Genomic DNA, 17,917 nt, shown 5'->3' on the forward strand with positions numbered 1-17,917 from the left:
TGCCTCTAAGAGCCGACACCTCGGCAGACTAACAAGCCAACAACAAATGTTTGTTTGTGTGCGTATGTGAGAGAGAGACAGGGAGAGAGAGAGAGCCTGTGAGCGGACTGAAAGACAGAAGTTAAGAACGTTAGAAAGTTTATAGCCAGGTTCCCACCCCTGTTAAAACGGTGAGGGACGGCTATTTCACACCTCTTTCGTGTGTGTGTGTGTGTGTGTGTGTGTGTGAGAGAGAGTGTGTGTGTGCGTGTGTGTGTGCGCGAGAAAGAGAGGGAGAGAGAGTGTCTGTGTGTGGGTGATGACTTTGGCAGATGGGAGTGAGAACAGTGATGATAGTTTTGAGGTCTGGCTGTGGTATCTGAAAAGCCTTGGGAAATTGGACACACACACACACACACACACACACACACACACACACACTCGCCTGCAGTACACCCTGTCTCTGTTTCCACTTTCAGACATGCACTGTAATCCGAAAAATGCTGCGCCAATTTTACATGTAGGCCTCGTGTTTGAAAGGGACCCCAGTGATTTTTCCATAAAAGTCGCTCCTGACAGCCCGCCTGCTTACAACCTGGTAACACTTCTGAAACATTTTTCTCCACGGCTGATTTAAAACAGACACTTGGCCAATACTACTAAATTGGACACACCTGAAACAGTGGTAAAGAGGTTTATCGTTTGGATTTGTACAGATTTGTAGTTGCTTTTGTTTTATTGTTTGTCTTTTAGATGGAGTATTGTATGTGTGTGTTGTGTAGGTGAGTTAATAAACAAATTGAATAGATATATAAGTCAAAAAAGAAAAGTTAAAAAACAAACATATCTGCACACATGTAACAGTTTCAATAAGAGTAATGACAGCTTTGGTTTTGCAGGGATTCAGTGCATGTAGGGTGAAGGCATCCAGGAAGGAGGAGCATCATCCACCCTCTTTACCTTTTTTGCTTTTTTTTTTTTTTTTTTTTAACATAGCTGTTTTGGCAAGATTCTTCAAATGCTCCAGTGCCTGGGTCACTAATAGGCAGACCTCGATCCAGGTCTGGATCCAGACATTGTCCCATCTAGTTTTGGCCATATAACCAAGAAATGACTGAAAAACAAAACAAAACAAAACTGTATTAACTTTAAAATAGTTTATATCTTTCAGGAGCTCTATGTTATGTTTGTATTAGATTTAAAACTTAGCCCTTAATGTTTCAGAGATGACAAAAAAAACATTCATGCTGACAATATTCCTTGTGTGTACTTTATTTGACAGTTTTTGGTATACATACCTTGACTACAGACCTCAAGGCAAATTAAATATACTGTTATAGCGCTGAATTCCAGTGCAAGGTGGACACGATGTTCTGGACTTTGGCCTGAGGAAATGTTCTCATACTGAACCTCTTTGAATGTTAAAAGAAAAAAAACTGCTGTAGACTTAAAGCAGCAGGTTTTTCAGCGTTCCACAAGCTAAACTTTTTCATGAAATAAATAGCTGGATGTTGATCTGACCTCTAAACTAAACAACTTGCTTGTGGATGAGATTCTAGTCTTATTCATACATGTTTATAACACCAGTCTCGTATGGCTGATGCGAGCGTTGCTGTTCTATCTATCTGACAAGTGAGTCAACAATAAACACACAAATGTGAAAGCCAAAAAGCCGTTACTAAATAGGTAGATTAACCCAGAAATGGTTCTCCCTCCTCCTTCTCTATTTACTTATCTTCCTCCTCTGCATCTCCGTCTGCACATTTCTCCTGCTGTCAATTAACTCAAGAGATATTTCAGCGTCCAGAGACTCAGAGCTCATGTTTGGAAACCACATCCCGACTGTTGACCTTATCAAAACATGTTATTTCGCCACTGGTCTAGAAATAGCTTGCAGGCTGCGTGTATCTAGTGTCCGCATGCCCATATACCTGTATGTATGTGTGGGAGGTGACCATGTTTGTGTATGTGCACGAGTGTGTTTGTGAGTCTGTGTTTATATTATTCTGAGAGAGTCCAAAAATAGCTGTAGGGTCGCTTAGTCAGGTACTGTACGTTTGACTCAAAGTCAGTTAACAGGAGTGCCGGGTACGCTGTCTGAGTGTGTGCGTGTGTGTGTGTGTGTGTGTGTGCGCGCGTGAGTGTGTGTGTGTGTGTGTGTGTGTGCATCACTGCGAGACAAGATTTTGATGGCTCTAAAATTAAAACATGACCCAGCAGTGGATGATGTTTCCCTGCCTAAAGCGCAAACATACCGAACAAACTGTCAGCAAATATCACCAGATGAAATACACAGGAGTGTGTTGAGGGAATATTTTAGATTTTGCAGCTGCACTAAAGTGTTTTGACATCATTATCAGTCACAGTAATTAAACCTGGTGTTAAATGTTGCAACCATTTTATATAATGCAAACATATAGTTGTTGAATAATCCTATAATGGTATGATAAACAAGTTCGATGCAGCTTGTGACCCATTCAAACATGCTCCATGGTCTATCACCTTTGTTCAAACTAGCATTTTTCACTCTCCAACTCCTTTAAAGTACTTTTACTTTAACAGCTGAGACTTGGAAAGGGAGCACTGTGAACACAGAAAAAGGAAAGAGGGGAGGACGCAACAGCGCATGTCCTTTCGCTTCATATCCCCCAAGGTCTCGTCTCACAGCCATTTTCTTGAAATTACCTCTCCATCCTCTTCACCCCCCGTCCTCCACACCTCACCTTGTCTCTGTATTTCACCACTTTCATGCACCTCTCCCCTTCCATCTCACTTTCCTCTCAGTGGGGTTATTATACTGAAACAAGGGACCCCTGTTGAGAGCATATGTCCCCATACCTCTGTACCCATGTGAGAGCCAGTTTTGAATTTTAAACATAGGAGGGCATTTGTTGAGGACTGTGGCTTATTTTATGGAATAGTTGGGAGAGTCAAGAGACTGACTGAGACAAAGACAGTGAGGAGTGTGACATTCAGACATTCCTGCCTGGAATAAAACCCAGAAGTTTATGGTTACGTATTACATCAGAATAATCAGATTACTTTCTTTGTTGGAAAGAAAGTAATATGTTATTTAGTTACGTTTTCAAATATGTCATCCTTTCTTGTAAGAATTTCTCCATATTCCCTGTTAGTTTTGTTACCACAGAATCTTCTTACTATGCAGCCGCCTGCAGATGTGTAAGGGCGGTTGTGTTGTATCAGTGCGCAGGTGTTACTCAGTTGGCAAGGTGACCAGAGCAGAGAGGCCGAGCTCTGGTTTCCTGTAGGCTATACAAGCCCATGGTCTTATATTCTCAGAGGCAGCTGCTTAAACTGCATGTCCTGGTTAATTCTGCTGTCTGATCGTCGGAAGCCAAAAAGCTGCGCAGCTGCTACCTCTCAGATACTCTCAATATCCCTTACTTCAAATAATTCAGCCTTTTTGATTGCAATTGATCTGCAAAAATGTTTAATGTTGTATAAACTTGTCTGGCTTCTGGCGCCCTGTACCCACTCAGTTTTATGTTTTCTTACCAGATATAAAATATTGATAAAGATCTAGGAATGGAGAAATAACGTCTGTCATTCCTGTCATTATAGGCCTGCAAAGTTACAGATTATTTTTTCTAGAATATGGTATGTTCAGCATCTGTAGAGTCTGTAAATTTAAAGGAAGACCAGAATACTCTGGACAATATAAGCAGTAACATGCGTAAGGAATCACAAAGGGGTTTTTCATTTTTGGTAACACAAAAACACTTTGACGAGTTACTGTCCCAGTAGGCAATGTTACAACATAACAATGAATCTGAACAACTTCACGTATTCGTATGCATTCGTCCGTATAATGTGTTATGCACCTGTAATTGTGTGCATGTGTGTGTGTGTGAGTGAGTTTCGGTCATTCTGAGGTCAGTAGATTGCCATCAGAGAGTGTGTATGGTCAACATTAGCAGGTTGCGCCCCCACCATGTGTGCACCATTAATGCCCCATTTACATACTCCCTTTGTTTTCTCTCTCTCTCAGACACACACACACACACACACACACACACACACACACACACACACACACACACACACACACACACACACACACACACACACACACACACACGGTGTCTCCTATATGATCTATAATACGTATATTAAAGAACGAAAAACAAAGCCAAAAGAGAAAGAAAGAACCTGTATGAAGGAGGCAATAACTACAAGAACTAATAATGAAAATCTATAAACTCACAAACTGAAGCTCCTCTTTGTGTTTTCTTGCTGTTTGTGTGGCACCACTGTATTCTGTGCACCCACATTTCTTTTGATGACTGTTTTTTTAATGTGTCAGTCCTGTGAATATGAGTATCAAAGCAGACAGGACAGGTCTGGAGTCAACCTTGATTAAAAACATGATTTTGCTCCCCGGGGAAGTTTTGTTGATAACAGCGATCAGTTGTCTGAAACACAGCCTTGACCCAATTGGATTAGCCAAACACCCTCTCCCATTTGTCCTTGTTATTACTCTTATTAGATTAAAAGAGCCAATCAGAATTGCTGTGCAGGTTTCTGGGAAGGCTGTCACTTCCTCACTGTAATGATAATTGGATGATTAGTAATTAGAAAAAGCAGATGTTGTGTCCTGTGTCTTGCGCTCTGTCTCTGTGTGTCTCTCTTTAGTTGTATGTCTTCATTTAATTCTCTCCACTTTGTTCCATTTTTCACTCATTCAGCCTCTCCCCTTCCTTCCTCATTCTCTCTGAACTCGGGGTGAAAAGGACATTGTTGAATATTGTGTCACTCTGCTGAGAAGGGAAATGAAATGGGAATGCCTCTCATTTTCTCTTTCTTTCTCTCTCTCCCTCGATCTCTCTCTTGAGAAGACCTCCCAACCAGGCCCGAGGGTTTCCCAGACCACTTTACAACCGCTGCACAATCCGCCCCATTGTCCACTTGTTATCCTGTGTCTCTGCACTCGAGTCTCTGCTTGTTTGTCAGCCATGTAGGGGATCCCAAGAAAGACCAGCCCCCCCTTCTCCCCCCTCTTTCTTTCTCTCTTTTTCCTCTCTTGACCCGATCTTGTTCCAAGCTTCTAGTATTTCTGATGTGTTCACCCGTTGCCACTTTAAAGAGTTCTGGTCACAGCTTTGATCTTGATCGTGGACCCCCAAAAAAAAGTTGGGTTACAAACGATAATGTGTTGCAGAACCAGTGGGCTCCTGGCTGACAAGGGTATGATATGCTTTCATATGTGTGGACCCCGGGGTGAGGGAGGAAATTTTTCTTTCAGGTTCCAGCTGCTGGATCTTAAACAGGTCTTTGGGTCTGCTGGAGTTGAACTGGTGTTAAGTGATACTAAGCTTATGTGGAGGGAAGGAGACCTGCCACAAACTGTGAAATCCTCACTCCTACACATTTTGCATTGTAGCTGCAACTACAGACTATTTTCATTATTGATAAATCTGCAGATTATTGTCCCGATTTTTAAAAATGCTAATCACAACTTCCCAGAACCCAAAGTGATGTGTTAAAATGGCTTATTTTATTCAATCAGCAGTTAAAACCCCAGACGTTTTCACCTGCTTTTATAAATGACAGAGAAAATCAGCAGATCCTTTCATTTAAGACACTAGCATTTGTATGTAAAGCAGGATTTGCTTTGATACACTGTTTCCTTCATCTGTTTATTGGAAAAAAAAAAAAGAAAAAAAAGAGACTGGTCTAGGCCAGTGTCTGACAATTATTCACAAAATAAAACAGTTAGAGATAACATTTTCTCGACTGACTAATTGATAAATTGCCTGATCTTTGTAGCTCTATTTTGCATAGTGTTAGAATAACACCCTGGAGAAGCTTAGCCCTCAGATTCAAATGAATGTAAAATAACATTGTCACGTCATCAGTATCTGCCAAGAAAAGATTTAAAAAATACAGGTAACATTAATTTATTTGTTATTTTACGACAACAGGGCTGTAGAATGAGTTTGGTCCATTTATGCCACATAACAGAAAATACTGGAAAAAAACACACTGCTCCATGCTTCTTGTATCTCAGAACAATCCTCAAAGTTGTGTAAGATTGTTAAATGATCACTAAGATTGTTCCTGCAAACATGTAACATTCTTTATCCTGACTGCCTAAACTATGAACAGCAACATGATGCACATGTGCAAAAACTGAGCTCACATCACATTTCGATGCCAGATGGAACGTACCTAAAATTGTTATGATGATTTATGAATCTGCTGAGACAGGAAGCGGCTCATATTACTGCAACAGGCAGGGGGTTGACGTTCAAACAAAGCAGTGAGGCCGCGGTGGTCACGTTACTGAATGGACATACTCATTTACCTGGAGTTCCAGTGACCCACATTCATTACTAAAGGTCCAGATACACTTTGTGTTTCATTAACTCTAAAAACACATTTGGGCCTGTGTCTTTCTGCGTGTATCCTACATTTAAAGTCACTTCACATGAATTCAAGATCACTCTTCTGCTTGTGCAGGAGCTTTAAAAATCCCTCCTCTCTCTGTTGAAAGTACTATTTCAGAACGCCTCTTCATGTACAAAATTAGCGTCTATTGCAGGATCGTAATTTTGTCAGCAATTTGTATCCTGTGGTCATACTTAGAGCAAAATGTCCCCAGCTTGAAACTATTACATCTGGCTGTGGGGGAAGCGTATTGGCTCAAGATGTGAAATAATGGAAGCCATTATGAATGGGATATATCTGTAATGGATTTTGCGACGTTTCAGGAAGTCAACCACTGCACTGCCTTTAAGTAGGTATGTATGATACTGCCATAACTAAATGTCATCCTCAGTTTGAATCATTTCAGCTGGTATAGATGAACATGACCCATTATGGTACTTTACAAGGTGCAGCCAGTTCCCTGCCAGTGTGATCAATCTGTCTTTATGGCTGGTGTGCATTCAGCTATCTAAAAGTTGATATGGCTAGTATCTTGGTTTGCACCATTTAACATGACTTATGGCTTTATTTGATGTTGCCAATATCTAGAGGTTCACCCTCCATTTTCTCTCATATTACAGCATGTGGAGATATATAGTTGTAATTATACACACACACGTATGTATGTATGTAGTTTTCCAGGAACCTTAAACTGTTCACCTGCTCCACCTCAGCTCTACTATTGTAGACAGGGGTGTGTGTTTTTGCCACCTTTTTTCCAAAATCATCATCTTTTTGGTTTTGCTGATTTTGAGCAACAGATTGTTCTCTGCAACACTCTGCAAGATTGTCAATTTCCTCTATATAATAAGTCCCATCATTGATTATAATGCGGCTGATGATGGTGGTGTTGTCTGCATACTTCACGATAGAGTTCTCCTGTTGTCTGGGGGCAGTCATGTGTCTACAGTGTGAACAGGAAGGGGGCTAAGCTCACAGCCCTGGGGGGCTCCGGTGGTGGAGCACTGAAGTGGAGGAGGCGCGACTGCCAATCCATTCTCTCTGGGGTCTGTTTGTGATGAAGTCCAGTAACCAGTTGCAGAGTCTGGTACTGAAGCCCAGAGTGTTTTTTGTTAGATGTTTTCTTGAATAAAATTTGTGTCTTCTTTGGCTGATGATACGACGGGTTCCTACTTCTATCAAACCTACTTTGAGAAAAAGATCAGCGTGTTAGGTCAACGTCAACATGCTTTTAATGCTTTTTAACAGTAGATTAAATGAGTGACAGGCAAAGTGAGAAAAAAATGCATGGATAACATGTTAGAAATTAATGAACATCAGTTTTGAAGTACATTTGAAGGTCCAATATTTATGATAGTAGATTGTTGAGTTTATTCGGGCTAGCCACCAAACCAAAGAGTGTTTTGATGAATCAGGAAACTCAAGGTGTTCGCACTTGTCGAGCCTGGAAGGTTTTTCCACAATTAACTAACTAATTAGACCTTTGACCCATGATGTGGTCGTACAAAGCATGTTGATACGTTCGTTGATGTGTCATCTCTCACGTGTAATGTTGATCAGAGATGTATTTTTTTATGTAGCTGCATGCAGCAAATTTTCAGTCCCTGCAGTGTTTTTCTTTTCTTTTTGGCTGTAGCTTCATTGCTCAGTTTCCAAATGGCATGGCCGTATTATGATGGGATGCGAAACACCACTCCAAATCCCCATTGTTCTGCCCTCTCTGTGTTTCCGCGGCAACAGTCTCCCACCATCTGGAAGGCCCTCATCCCTCAGTTCCTCTCACTTTCCTCTAATGGGTTTCTCCACTGTCTTTCTCCCATCTCATTTTCTTTCTGTACTGTTTCTTTTTATTCTCTGACTTTTTTTTTTCTTTACCTTTTTGTGCTCTGATTTTATTCTCTCTTTCTGGCAGTAGCCTTTTTCTCTTACTTTTCACTTAAGTACTTACCGTATTACTGTACTCTTTCATTCATTCTCTAATATCCTTTTTTTTTAAATCCTCCTGTGGTCATTTTCATCTCATTCTGGCTTTTTTTTTTTTTTTTTTTCGTCTTTGAAACACTTTGGCTGTTTTCTTTTAATACGAGCACCCTGTATTAATGCAGCCTCACACATTCACATTCATACCCTGACACACACACACACACACACACACACACTTACATACACGGGGGAATGTAATCACGTTAGTTTCCTGGACTGGTCAGTTTTGTAATTCATGATATCCAGGTGGATTAATCATATTTGACAGAACTTTATTGACAAAGACATATAGGAGCCCCTGAAAGGTGTTTAGTTTCATTGGGACGTGAACTGTATGAGTAAGCATCCGGGCCTGTGTGTGTGTGTGTTCGTGTCCGTGCATGTGCGCTCGTGCACGTTCCTCTAAAGTAGGGCCCATTATTCTCAGCAGATGCTGACCTTCAGCATGCCAGTTCTCTGGAGGGCACCACTTGTTTCTCTGCCTTTTTTCCTCTCCTCCTCTCCATTCTTCCCCCTCCCCTCCATTACTTTTTCTTTGTTGTTCCTCCCTTCTCATTTTCTGCTCCTTTCTTCCTTCTCCTTCTTTCATGTCTTTTTATTCTCAGGCTCACTCAGAAGACATCCATCAGGGAGCCTCCATCTCTCTTACTTGTAGCCCTATTTGTCATTTCTTCTTCTTCTTCTTCTTCTTCTTCTTCTTCTTCTTCTTCTTCTTCTTCTTCTTCTTCTTCTTCTTCTTCTTCTTCAGCTTTCAGATGTAAAATTTGCTCTCTCTTCTTCCATCTTCATTTTGCTCCACCTTATTGTCTTCCCTCTCAACTTTTTTGCCCATTGTCTCCTTTTTCACTAGACTGTCAGAACCCTGTCAGAATCTTTTTTACTTGTTCTGAGCTTAATGGCTTCTCTGGCTATAGCTGATTTATGAACACCCTTCTTGTCTACATCTCAATATTAAGAGACAAGCCAGGTCTCTCCCTCTCTGCATTTCTTCTCCTGATCATGGGCTGTGTCCGAAGCGTTATTATGAGCCCACTGCTTTTTTTGGCAAGGCCCAACCTACTCTGCTTCTGAGTGGTTGCTTTCGTTCATTGGGTGGGTGAGTTTTAGGCACGGCGAGTCAGACAGGGTATGAATATCAGCACTAGCTCTTCTTCTTGCTCTAGTTCTTCTTCTTCCCTTTTTATTGTATTGTTTATTTTTCACCATTGTTATTGTTTGTCATTCTGAATTGTCCTTTGGCTGCTGTATTGCACAAATTTCCTATTTTGCAGGACCAATAAAGGATTTTTCTGATTCTGATTCTGTAAGCTAGTCAGATGCTTTGTGACTCATTCTTAATTCCATATAAAATGTTGAATCAGTATCTTACTCAGCAGTAAATTGAGATATCAGACATTAATTATCATAATTTGGCATCAACACTAGCAGCTGTAGAGACACACAACAGTAATCTTTGTATCCAAAAATGCAGGGCATTTAATTTGAGGAATGTTGGCAGAAAGCATCGATACTGCTGTTTTGCTCCATTTTATTGGCACTGTAAATTGGATAGATTTTCAGATAGTAAATGTTTGCACTCTGTGATAAATAAGAAGGGATTCTGGACACATTCCTTGTCTTTTTCCATCCTCCTCCTCCTCCTCCTGTCTGGCTCAGCCCTCTGCGGTCACATCTTTTCGTCTCCTGTTTATGCTAACTTCCTATTCTCTTTGCATTCATCTGCCTGCTCTCTGTCCTTTGCTCTTTGGTTGTTTTAAGGAATACAGATGAAGATTGTATTCTTTAGTGGGTTGCTCTTTGCCTGGAAACCCATTTACGGCCTGAAGTCTTCAGTAATTATATCTTTGGCTCGCAGTCTAAAACACAAAATTAATACAAGTAAAAAAAAGAGGAAAAAAAACACACAACAAAGGATTGCATCTTTATCCTAAATTTGAATAGTTCCAAATGAAATACCAATGAATCTTTCTGCAGCTCTTAACCCTTCATTCAACCAGTGTCACCAACTATATTTTACTCAAAAGTGTATAGTATTCTGTTTACCTTTTGTAAAGGAGGTTATGCCTTCACCTGTGTCCATTTCACCGTCTGTGCTCAGTTGGATGGGTGGTTTGTCAGCATGATCACACACAATCTACTGAACATATTTCCTTGAAACTGGGATTGAGGATGGGTGTCAGCCCCTTACAAGTTTAGCCACAAAATACACTTACTGGAGTACTAGAAAATCAGCGGTCTGGGAGCCAAAGTGCTATTGTAGCGTTCAGTGTTTACATGACCATAGCAGCCCTGTGCTGTTCCTGAATTTGGTTTGGGCAAAGTTAGACTCAAGGAACTCCAGTCAAACTTGCTGTAGATACTTTCACTGTTGCCAAACTTGTCAGATATTCCTTGTCCTCAAATTCTATTCTATCTATATAGGAAAAAAAATGAATATGAAAACATAAATCTCTCTGGTATGTTGCTTGTCAAAGTATGTTTTTGTTCATGGATTGCCATGGAACTAGTAACATTTGAATTACATTCTTACTAAGGCCTTAACTCTGCCATACTAAAGGGGCCAGCTTTCTATACCCTGTCAGCTTTTAGCCTTAGTCTTTTGTACACAGCCTTCATGAGCATAGTTAAGATCCATTTCTAACAACTCAGCTGGAAACATTTAAAACTCAGCCAGAGGCAGAGTCCTCAACCAACACACGCTTTAACATGAACATTAGGTCACAACAGCTGGCTACGGCTGCTTTTGTTTACTACTGGATAAAATTAAAGGCCCATTGTTTCATAAAAAGTGTTTGAATTTTGAAAGATAAACTTGAAACTGATCATTGTAAATATGCATAATGTCCATATGTGAGGTGCCAAATTGGAGAGCTTGACAGGTGTAGTAACCACAACAAAGGGGGGCAACAGGCTCAGCGAATGGTCAATTTATTCTTTCTAAAATAAAAAAAAAAAGTCTAATTTACAAAAGCCAAAACACGCCTAGTACTGTAACCCCCCCAAAATCCAACAGTATTTAAGTGTCTTATTAGTGATGTCCATGAAAATAAAAACATTAAGTCAGCATTGCCCTGTTGCAGGTTATCAGCGCTCCAGTCCTCGACCAAATGGTTGTTATCTCTACCAAATGGTGTTGAGGGTTTGAATGTTATGTCTATGTATTTGGATTTGGTATGCCCCCTAATCCTGGTTGATAATTCCCTTCCTTAGCCTTTGACCCCACCTTCTAAGTGTTTGGTGGGAACTGATGGAATATCATGTGACTTTTAGGGGTCAGGAGTCGAGGGAGGTTTAGTCGTCTCGAACACACACACACACACACACACACACACACACACAAGGACCAACACAAACCACATCGACAGCTGAACCAACAGAATACCATCTCTGACACACACACACACACACACACACACACACACACACACACACACACACACACACTCACACATATGCACTCAGACACACAGTATGTAACCACTTAAGCATAAGTAGGAAAACAGCTTAGTGTCTCATTGGCCTTCCCCTAATAAAACAGAAAAGGCTCTCACTGCTGCTTCAGGCGTCAGTCTTTAATGACTGGGCTCTGTTCTGTTAAGAGTTTGTTTTCTCACTATACTCACAGTTAATACAGTCCCAGATGTCTTATACTGTACCTCAGCAGTGTGGTTTAACTAAGTCAAACAAAGACAACTGCCAGTCACACTGAAAGCCCTCACTCACTGCATAAAGCCTGAAAATCCTGGTGAACTGCCTGACTGACGTCTCTGGACACCAACGATTTAAGTTGTCATGATCTTTGCCACCACTGTTGTACACAGCACACAGGGCGTTGTGTACTCATGTTGGCACGTGTGTTTCTGTATGTGGATATGTCGCACACCTAGTAACTGTCTATACATGGCAGAAACTTCATAATTACATCTCAGGATCCCCCCTGAGGATCAGATGATATGATTTGATTTTGAAGCAGCATAAATATGCATGTTCATAAGAAACACCTGATTCCCAAGAGGTTGATTTGTTGGTTGGTTGGTTGGAACTACTGAATGGATTTTCACAAAACTTGGACTGAAAGTAGGTCTCGGCCCAGAGCAGGCCCCGTTACCTTTTGATAAGAGGACAGATCCAGGAATGTTTTACTCTCACTTTCTTTAATATTGAGAGATAAGGCATTTTTGACATTTTCATTTCATGGGTGGTTTAAACTTTACAGTGGTACAGAACTATCGACTTTGACATTACATAAGCCTTGACTGAATTTAAGGGGACTGTTGGGCCCACTGGATGCCAGTCTAGATATTCATATCCATTAATCTGCTTTATATATATTCATGATAAAGCGCTCAATAAAATGTCCCAAAAATAATAACAATGCTCATCATAATTTCCCAGAGTCCAAACAACTTTTGTCCAACCAGCAGTCCAAAGCCCAACGTCTCTTTGTTTACAATCATAAAGGACCAAGAAAAGCAGCAAATCCTGACATTTAAGAACATTTTTATTTTATACAATAGTTGTAGATTGATAGTCTTTTAAAAGATTATTGGCTGTTTGTTGCAGCTCTATGAAGACACTTGAACTACTATCACTTCCATTAAACATGCGTCAGGTCTTCCTTTCATTCCTTGGCAAACTTTGTTTTAACTTTCACCACATGATTTTGATGATTATCTTTCATAACTTGTGTTGTAATATCTTGTGCTCTAATCTGCCGTATATCAATGTACTAAACTTAATTTGATTTACTAAGCAGTTCAAAACCAACATTAAATAATATGCCAAAAGAAGAAAACACGATGTGGCGCATGTTTCATTTTCATTCCAGTGAAGTCTTCCCTTTAACAGACTTTCCTCTCTTTTTTCCTCCCCATCCTCAGATAGAAGATGAAATATTTATCCACCCTTCATTATTTCTCACTTAAGCTTATATTGCCTCATTGTTTGGACTGTGATGCCTCTGTGATTAAAGCCTCATAATGAAGTATCGCATTAAGAAGATGGAGCTGAGCTAAACTTAGTTTTAACTCGGGGGACATTATACCGCAGCCGCTCCGTTTTCACCGCGGCTCACCAAATGACATTACGACAGCAGTTGTGGAACAATTTGAGCTATTAATCTATTTTATTACCGCGCTGTCAAAATATCGTGACTCTCATTGACAAAGAATCTGACACTGTTGAATGCAATTTGAATATATGAAGTGCTCTCCCAAGCTCGAGCCTAAAATCAGTTTTAAATGGATGCCAACACAAGGTGGGCGCCGTGAAGACTCATAAAGAAATAAATGAATTAATGCCGCAGTAGTTTTTCTCCTCGTCGTTTCATATCACTCTTCGCTCTGTCCCTCACCTTCTCCGAGCCTCCCTCTCCTCATCTGGAACTTTTCCTCCCTCTTTCATTTTGAGGCGGTGTTGTTGGTGTTTGTGCGTCACTGTTTTATTGAGACGATCCATCTGACATGTGGCTGTCATTGGCTCTCAGGAGTTTTTTAATGTGTTGTGTCACACTGCCGCGTCTTGTCTCTTTTTCTTAAAGGTATTTGTGTCTCTCTAAGACAGGCCGGGATGATCGATGGCGGTGAATGTGTGTGAGAATTTGTGTGTGTGTGTGTGTGTGTGTGTGTGTGTGTGTGTGTGTGTGTGTGTGTGTTCATACTAACATAACAGCTGTATCCAGCCCCTGTTAGAAAGAGTAAGTGAAAGTGTGTTTATGAGAGAGAGGGGCAGGTGCTGAGGACATAGAACAACTCGTTGTTTCCCCCAAAATCCATCTGAAATCCCTTAAATACCAGGAAATTAGAAAGGCTCACATTACTCTCAATTACTGTCACACATGGGGAGAAATCTTTCCAATTATCCTTTTCAGTTATCTAACCTATGCACTATCCACGTTGAAAGAAGTCATCCGTGAGCAGGTAGCTGGATCTCCTCCCACACTGAGACATTTTCTGCTCTGCCTGGGATGTTTTCAATTCTTTCATTTTGCTTTGATTACTCTCTCAATTATGTTAAACTAGTTGTTGCATGTGCCAGGAAGCTGTTCTCATTCATTACATCTGTTTCTATCTTTCTCTGTGTTCCTCTCACTCTCTCTCTCTCTCTCTCTCTCTCTCTCACACATGCACACACACACACACACACACACACACACACACACACACACACACACACACACACACAGACCATCAGCCTCCTCATTTGGTCTTAACTCCTCTCCAGCTGTGTGCCAATTTGCCTCCTCCAGAGTACGTGGGGTTTGGAAGGGGGTGATTAGGAACTAGCACTGTATTTAAACTAAGGTTTGCACTGTGTGTGTGTGTGTGTGTGTGTGTGTGTGTGTGTGTGTGTGTGTGTGTGTGTGTGTGTGTGCCAGTAATGGGTTCCATCCTCATTACCCCATAATCCCCAGCTGCTGTGCAGTGCTGACTGGGTTCCTGGAGGGAGAAATTCCAAACTTGCCACCGGATTTACAGTGAATTCCCTGAAGATCCCCGCTGGATTTCCACTCTGTTTCCAATATGGAAACTCTCAGAAGATTCTAAGGCTGCAACTAATGATTATTTTTTTTCATTATCAATTAATCCGTCTGGTTCATTTTTGACTTGACAACAGGATTAATCCTTTTTGTCTGCAAAATGTCCATTGCATTTACAGAGCCACTTTGTTCTGACTTGTTCTGGCTTGAGGATAATGTAAAATTTAAACTACAAAAAGCAAATTCGAGATTTGGCCCCAATTATTTTTCCTTTACTGCTTACATGTGTGATTCTCCTTTTGTTTTCCTTTTTATAATATTTCCAGCTTCATCCAGCACCTGTTAAACCCCCAAACTCCAATAAACTGATCTAACATGTTCCATATGTTTTCCATTCAACTTTCATTAGATCTGTTACATTCCCTTAAGGCGGTGACAGAGGTTTGGAGATCGCATTGAAATCCAAGCACCCCAACCGAGAACAACAAATTCTTTAGTCAGAGCAGCACCAGCATTTGCAGTGGTTTATAACTGTAACCACTGAAAGATCACAGAGTTGAATATAGTCATGACTTGGAAACAAAGTTGATCTTTTTAGGCGTCTGATCCACAAAATTGTCTTCTAAAATAATGGAAGGAATACCAGCCTGTCAGTCCTTCGGCCTTTTATCCTCATCCAAACCAGTCAGCACAATAAATGTTGGCAATGAATGTTAAATGTAAAACACAGATATGACGAAACTTAACTTTTCTGAAAAAAGTTCACATTTTGGCTTAAAAATACCTGTTTGGTCACCACAAATGTGTCTGAAAATTTCCCCGAGGTCTCCTTAAAGATATCTTGTGGTTTCTCACTTACAAATATTGAAACACCTTGTGCAAAATCAGAATGTTGAAATGCAGACGTGAACTGCCATCACTGGATTGGCAGCCTTGTCTAGTTTGACTCCTCCACATCCTGGTATGAGAGTTCGGTCATGGATATGTACACATGATAGACATGTGTAGTAGAAAGGTCAGTTTGGTACGTACAACACCTCAAAATGTGAACATAGTCCTGATTCACAGAAATGTTAACTGCCAAGATTTTATGCTGGTGACTGACCTGGCCCATCTTGTTTCGTTTTTCTTCACTATGTATTTTTATATTTTCTGTCTTCCCATCTTCAATAGATCATCAATTTCATGGCTGTTTAATTTCTCTCTATTTACACGTTTGTTGATATGAATTGTTCGTCTTTCACAGGCCATAGTTACGCAGTTTGTTCACACAAGCTGCTGATGACTCTTAATTAACTGTAAACTTTACTGATGGTAACTTTTTCTTACTGCTTCTTCTTCACACTTCTCTCTTTCTCCTCTTATCTTTGTCTTATCTTCATCTCTCCCTCATGTCTCCCCCTACACCTCTCCTGCCCTCCCCTCCTTCCTTTCCATCTTATCTCCCTCTGTCCCCTCTCTGTCAAGCCTTCTTCACCTCCCCGTCACCTCTCAGCCGCTCTTATCTCTGCCTTGGTGACATTGATGTGGCCGAAGGGGCAGAACGCTGAGTGACGGATTGACCCACTGATATGGGCACAGGTATACAGAGATGGATAGCAGGCCATGCGGATTGGCTGGCAGCCAGACTTGTAGCTGTAAACCATCTAAAGAGAGAGACAGAGAGGCAGTCAGACACATGGACAGACGGGGCAGCTGGCCGACTCGACGCGTTTGGTAGGCTTTCTAACCGGAGAGACGCAGACAAAACGGCTGCGGCTCTCAGGAAGGGAGACATCTGAGACATGCAGCCGATATACTCACCCAGTGAGTGACTTACAATAACTGTAGCAGAATAAGTCGAAAAAGTAGGAGACAGACAAGGGATGGGTTGACAGAGAAGCAGAAATGCAATGTGTGTGTGTGTGTGTGTGTGCGCGCGTGTGTGTGTGTGTGTGTGTGTGTGCGCGCCTGGCTCCATATCTCACGGCAGATATGGAGCCAGGCGGGGCAGCAGCAGACATCCCAAACATGACGGGCATGTAGTTAGTTAGACACTTTCCACTGCTGACCACCCAAATTGACACACACAGGCGTCAGCATGGAGACCACCAGCGCGCCATGAGTGTGTGCTCACTCTCTGCAAGTATTCATGTTCAAATCTGCGTGTGTGTCTCCGCGGTCGTGTCCATATTAACATTATCGCCAGGCAACAGGCGACGGGTCACCTTTGTGATTGGCTGGAGGCTGCAGAGCTCCACCCACTCAATTATGCATATTAATCAATCTCTCAGTGAGAGTTACATGTGACCACATTTTAACAAGTGCATGCTTCACTACACATTAGTTTGAAGTACATTAATATCCTAAACGGTGCAGACTTTATTAATATATGCACACACCTAACATGCATTAATACAGGTACAAAAAAATCAATCTGATTATATTTAGCACCGTTCAAACATATCAAAATGTGATTCAAAGTGCTTAACAAGTGACAAAAACATGGGATGTTAAAAAAAACAAACTTAGAGACTAATGCACTCCAAGACAGCCATAAAATATGAGTAATATATCTGAAATACTACACATGATAATTATTTTGAATTAAAAAAGGTTAAAAGAATACAATATTAATAATATAATCATAATAACTTCATTTTTATCGCACTTATCATAACCAAAATAAACACAAAAACACAATGATAAACTATGAAGTAATAAAAGAGAATTAAAACTAATAACAGTGGAAGATAAAACCAACCAGAAAACACAGATGAAAATAATGTTTAATTAAGCAGTTGGCACATACAAATAGAATAAAGTTTAGTGGAATTAAAAAGATACAAAGAATATAAACTTAAAAACACCTTTATTAGAAAACCTTTTTAGAGGACACTGACACACTGAAAGAGAAATGAGTCGGGTTGAGAAACGAACGCAGACGTATGAAGAGACAGAAAGACAGAGAGATAAAATGTAATACCTGATAATGTGAGCTATGTGGATGACACATGTTTGTGTACTCGCTATCCACTGGGCACAGGACATCGATATCTATTAACAGGACTGGACTGGATTACCACAGCT

General features: G+C 40.8%; 1 protein-coding gene across 9 annotated transcripts in view; it reads left to right on the plus strand.

The window, feature by feature from the left end:
* The window catches only part of pard3bb (par-3 family cell polarity regulator beta b), a 207,362-nt gene that overhangs the window by 187,607 nt on the left and 1,838 nt on the right, over positions 1–17,917 (plus strand). For 2 of the 9 annotated variants that reach the window (XM_037108820.1, XM_037108824.1), the window contains one exon: positions 14,747–15,096. The exons of the other annotated variants lie outside the window; for them this stretch is intronic. In XM_037108820.1, coding sequence (XP_036964715.1) covers positions 14,747–14,849 — 103 coding nt within the window. In that variant the 3' untranslated portion in view covers positions 14,850–15,096. Of the gene's footprint in view, positions 1–14,746; positions 15,097–17,917 lie in introns of those variants that run through there. 9 annotated transcript variants of the gene reach the window in all.

Source organism: Acanthopagrus latus, chromosome 9 (genome assembly GCF_904848185.1).
Source record: "Acanthopagrus latus isolate v.2019 chromosome 9, fAcaLat1.1, whole genome shotgun sequence".
Lineage (NCBI taxonomy): Eukaryota > Metazoa > Chordata > Actinopteri > Spariformes > Sparidae > Acanthopagrus > Acanthopagrus latus.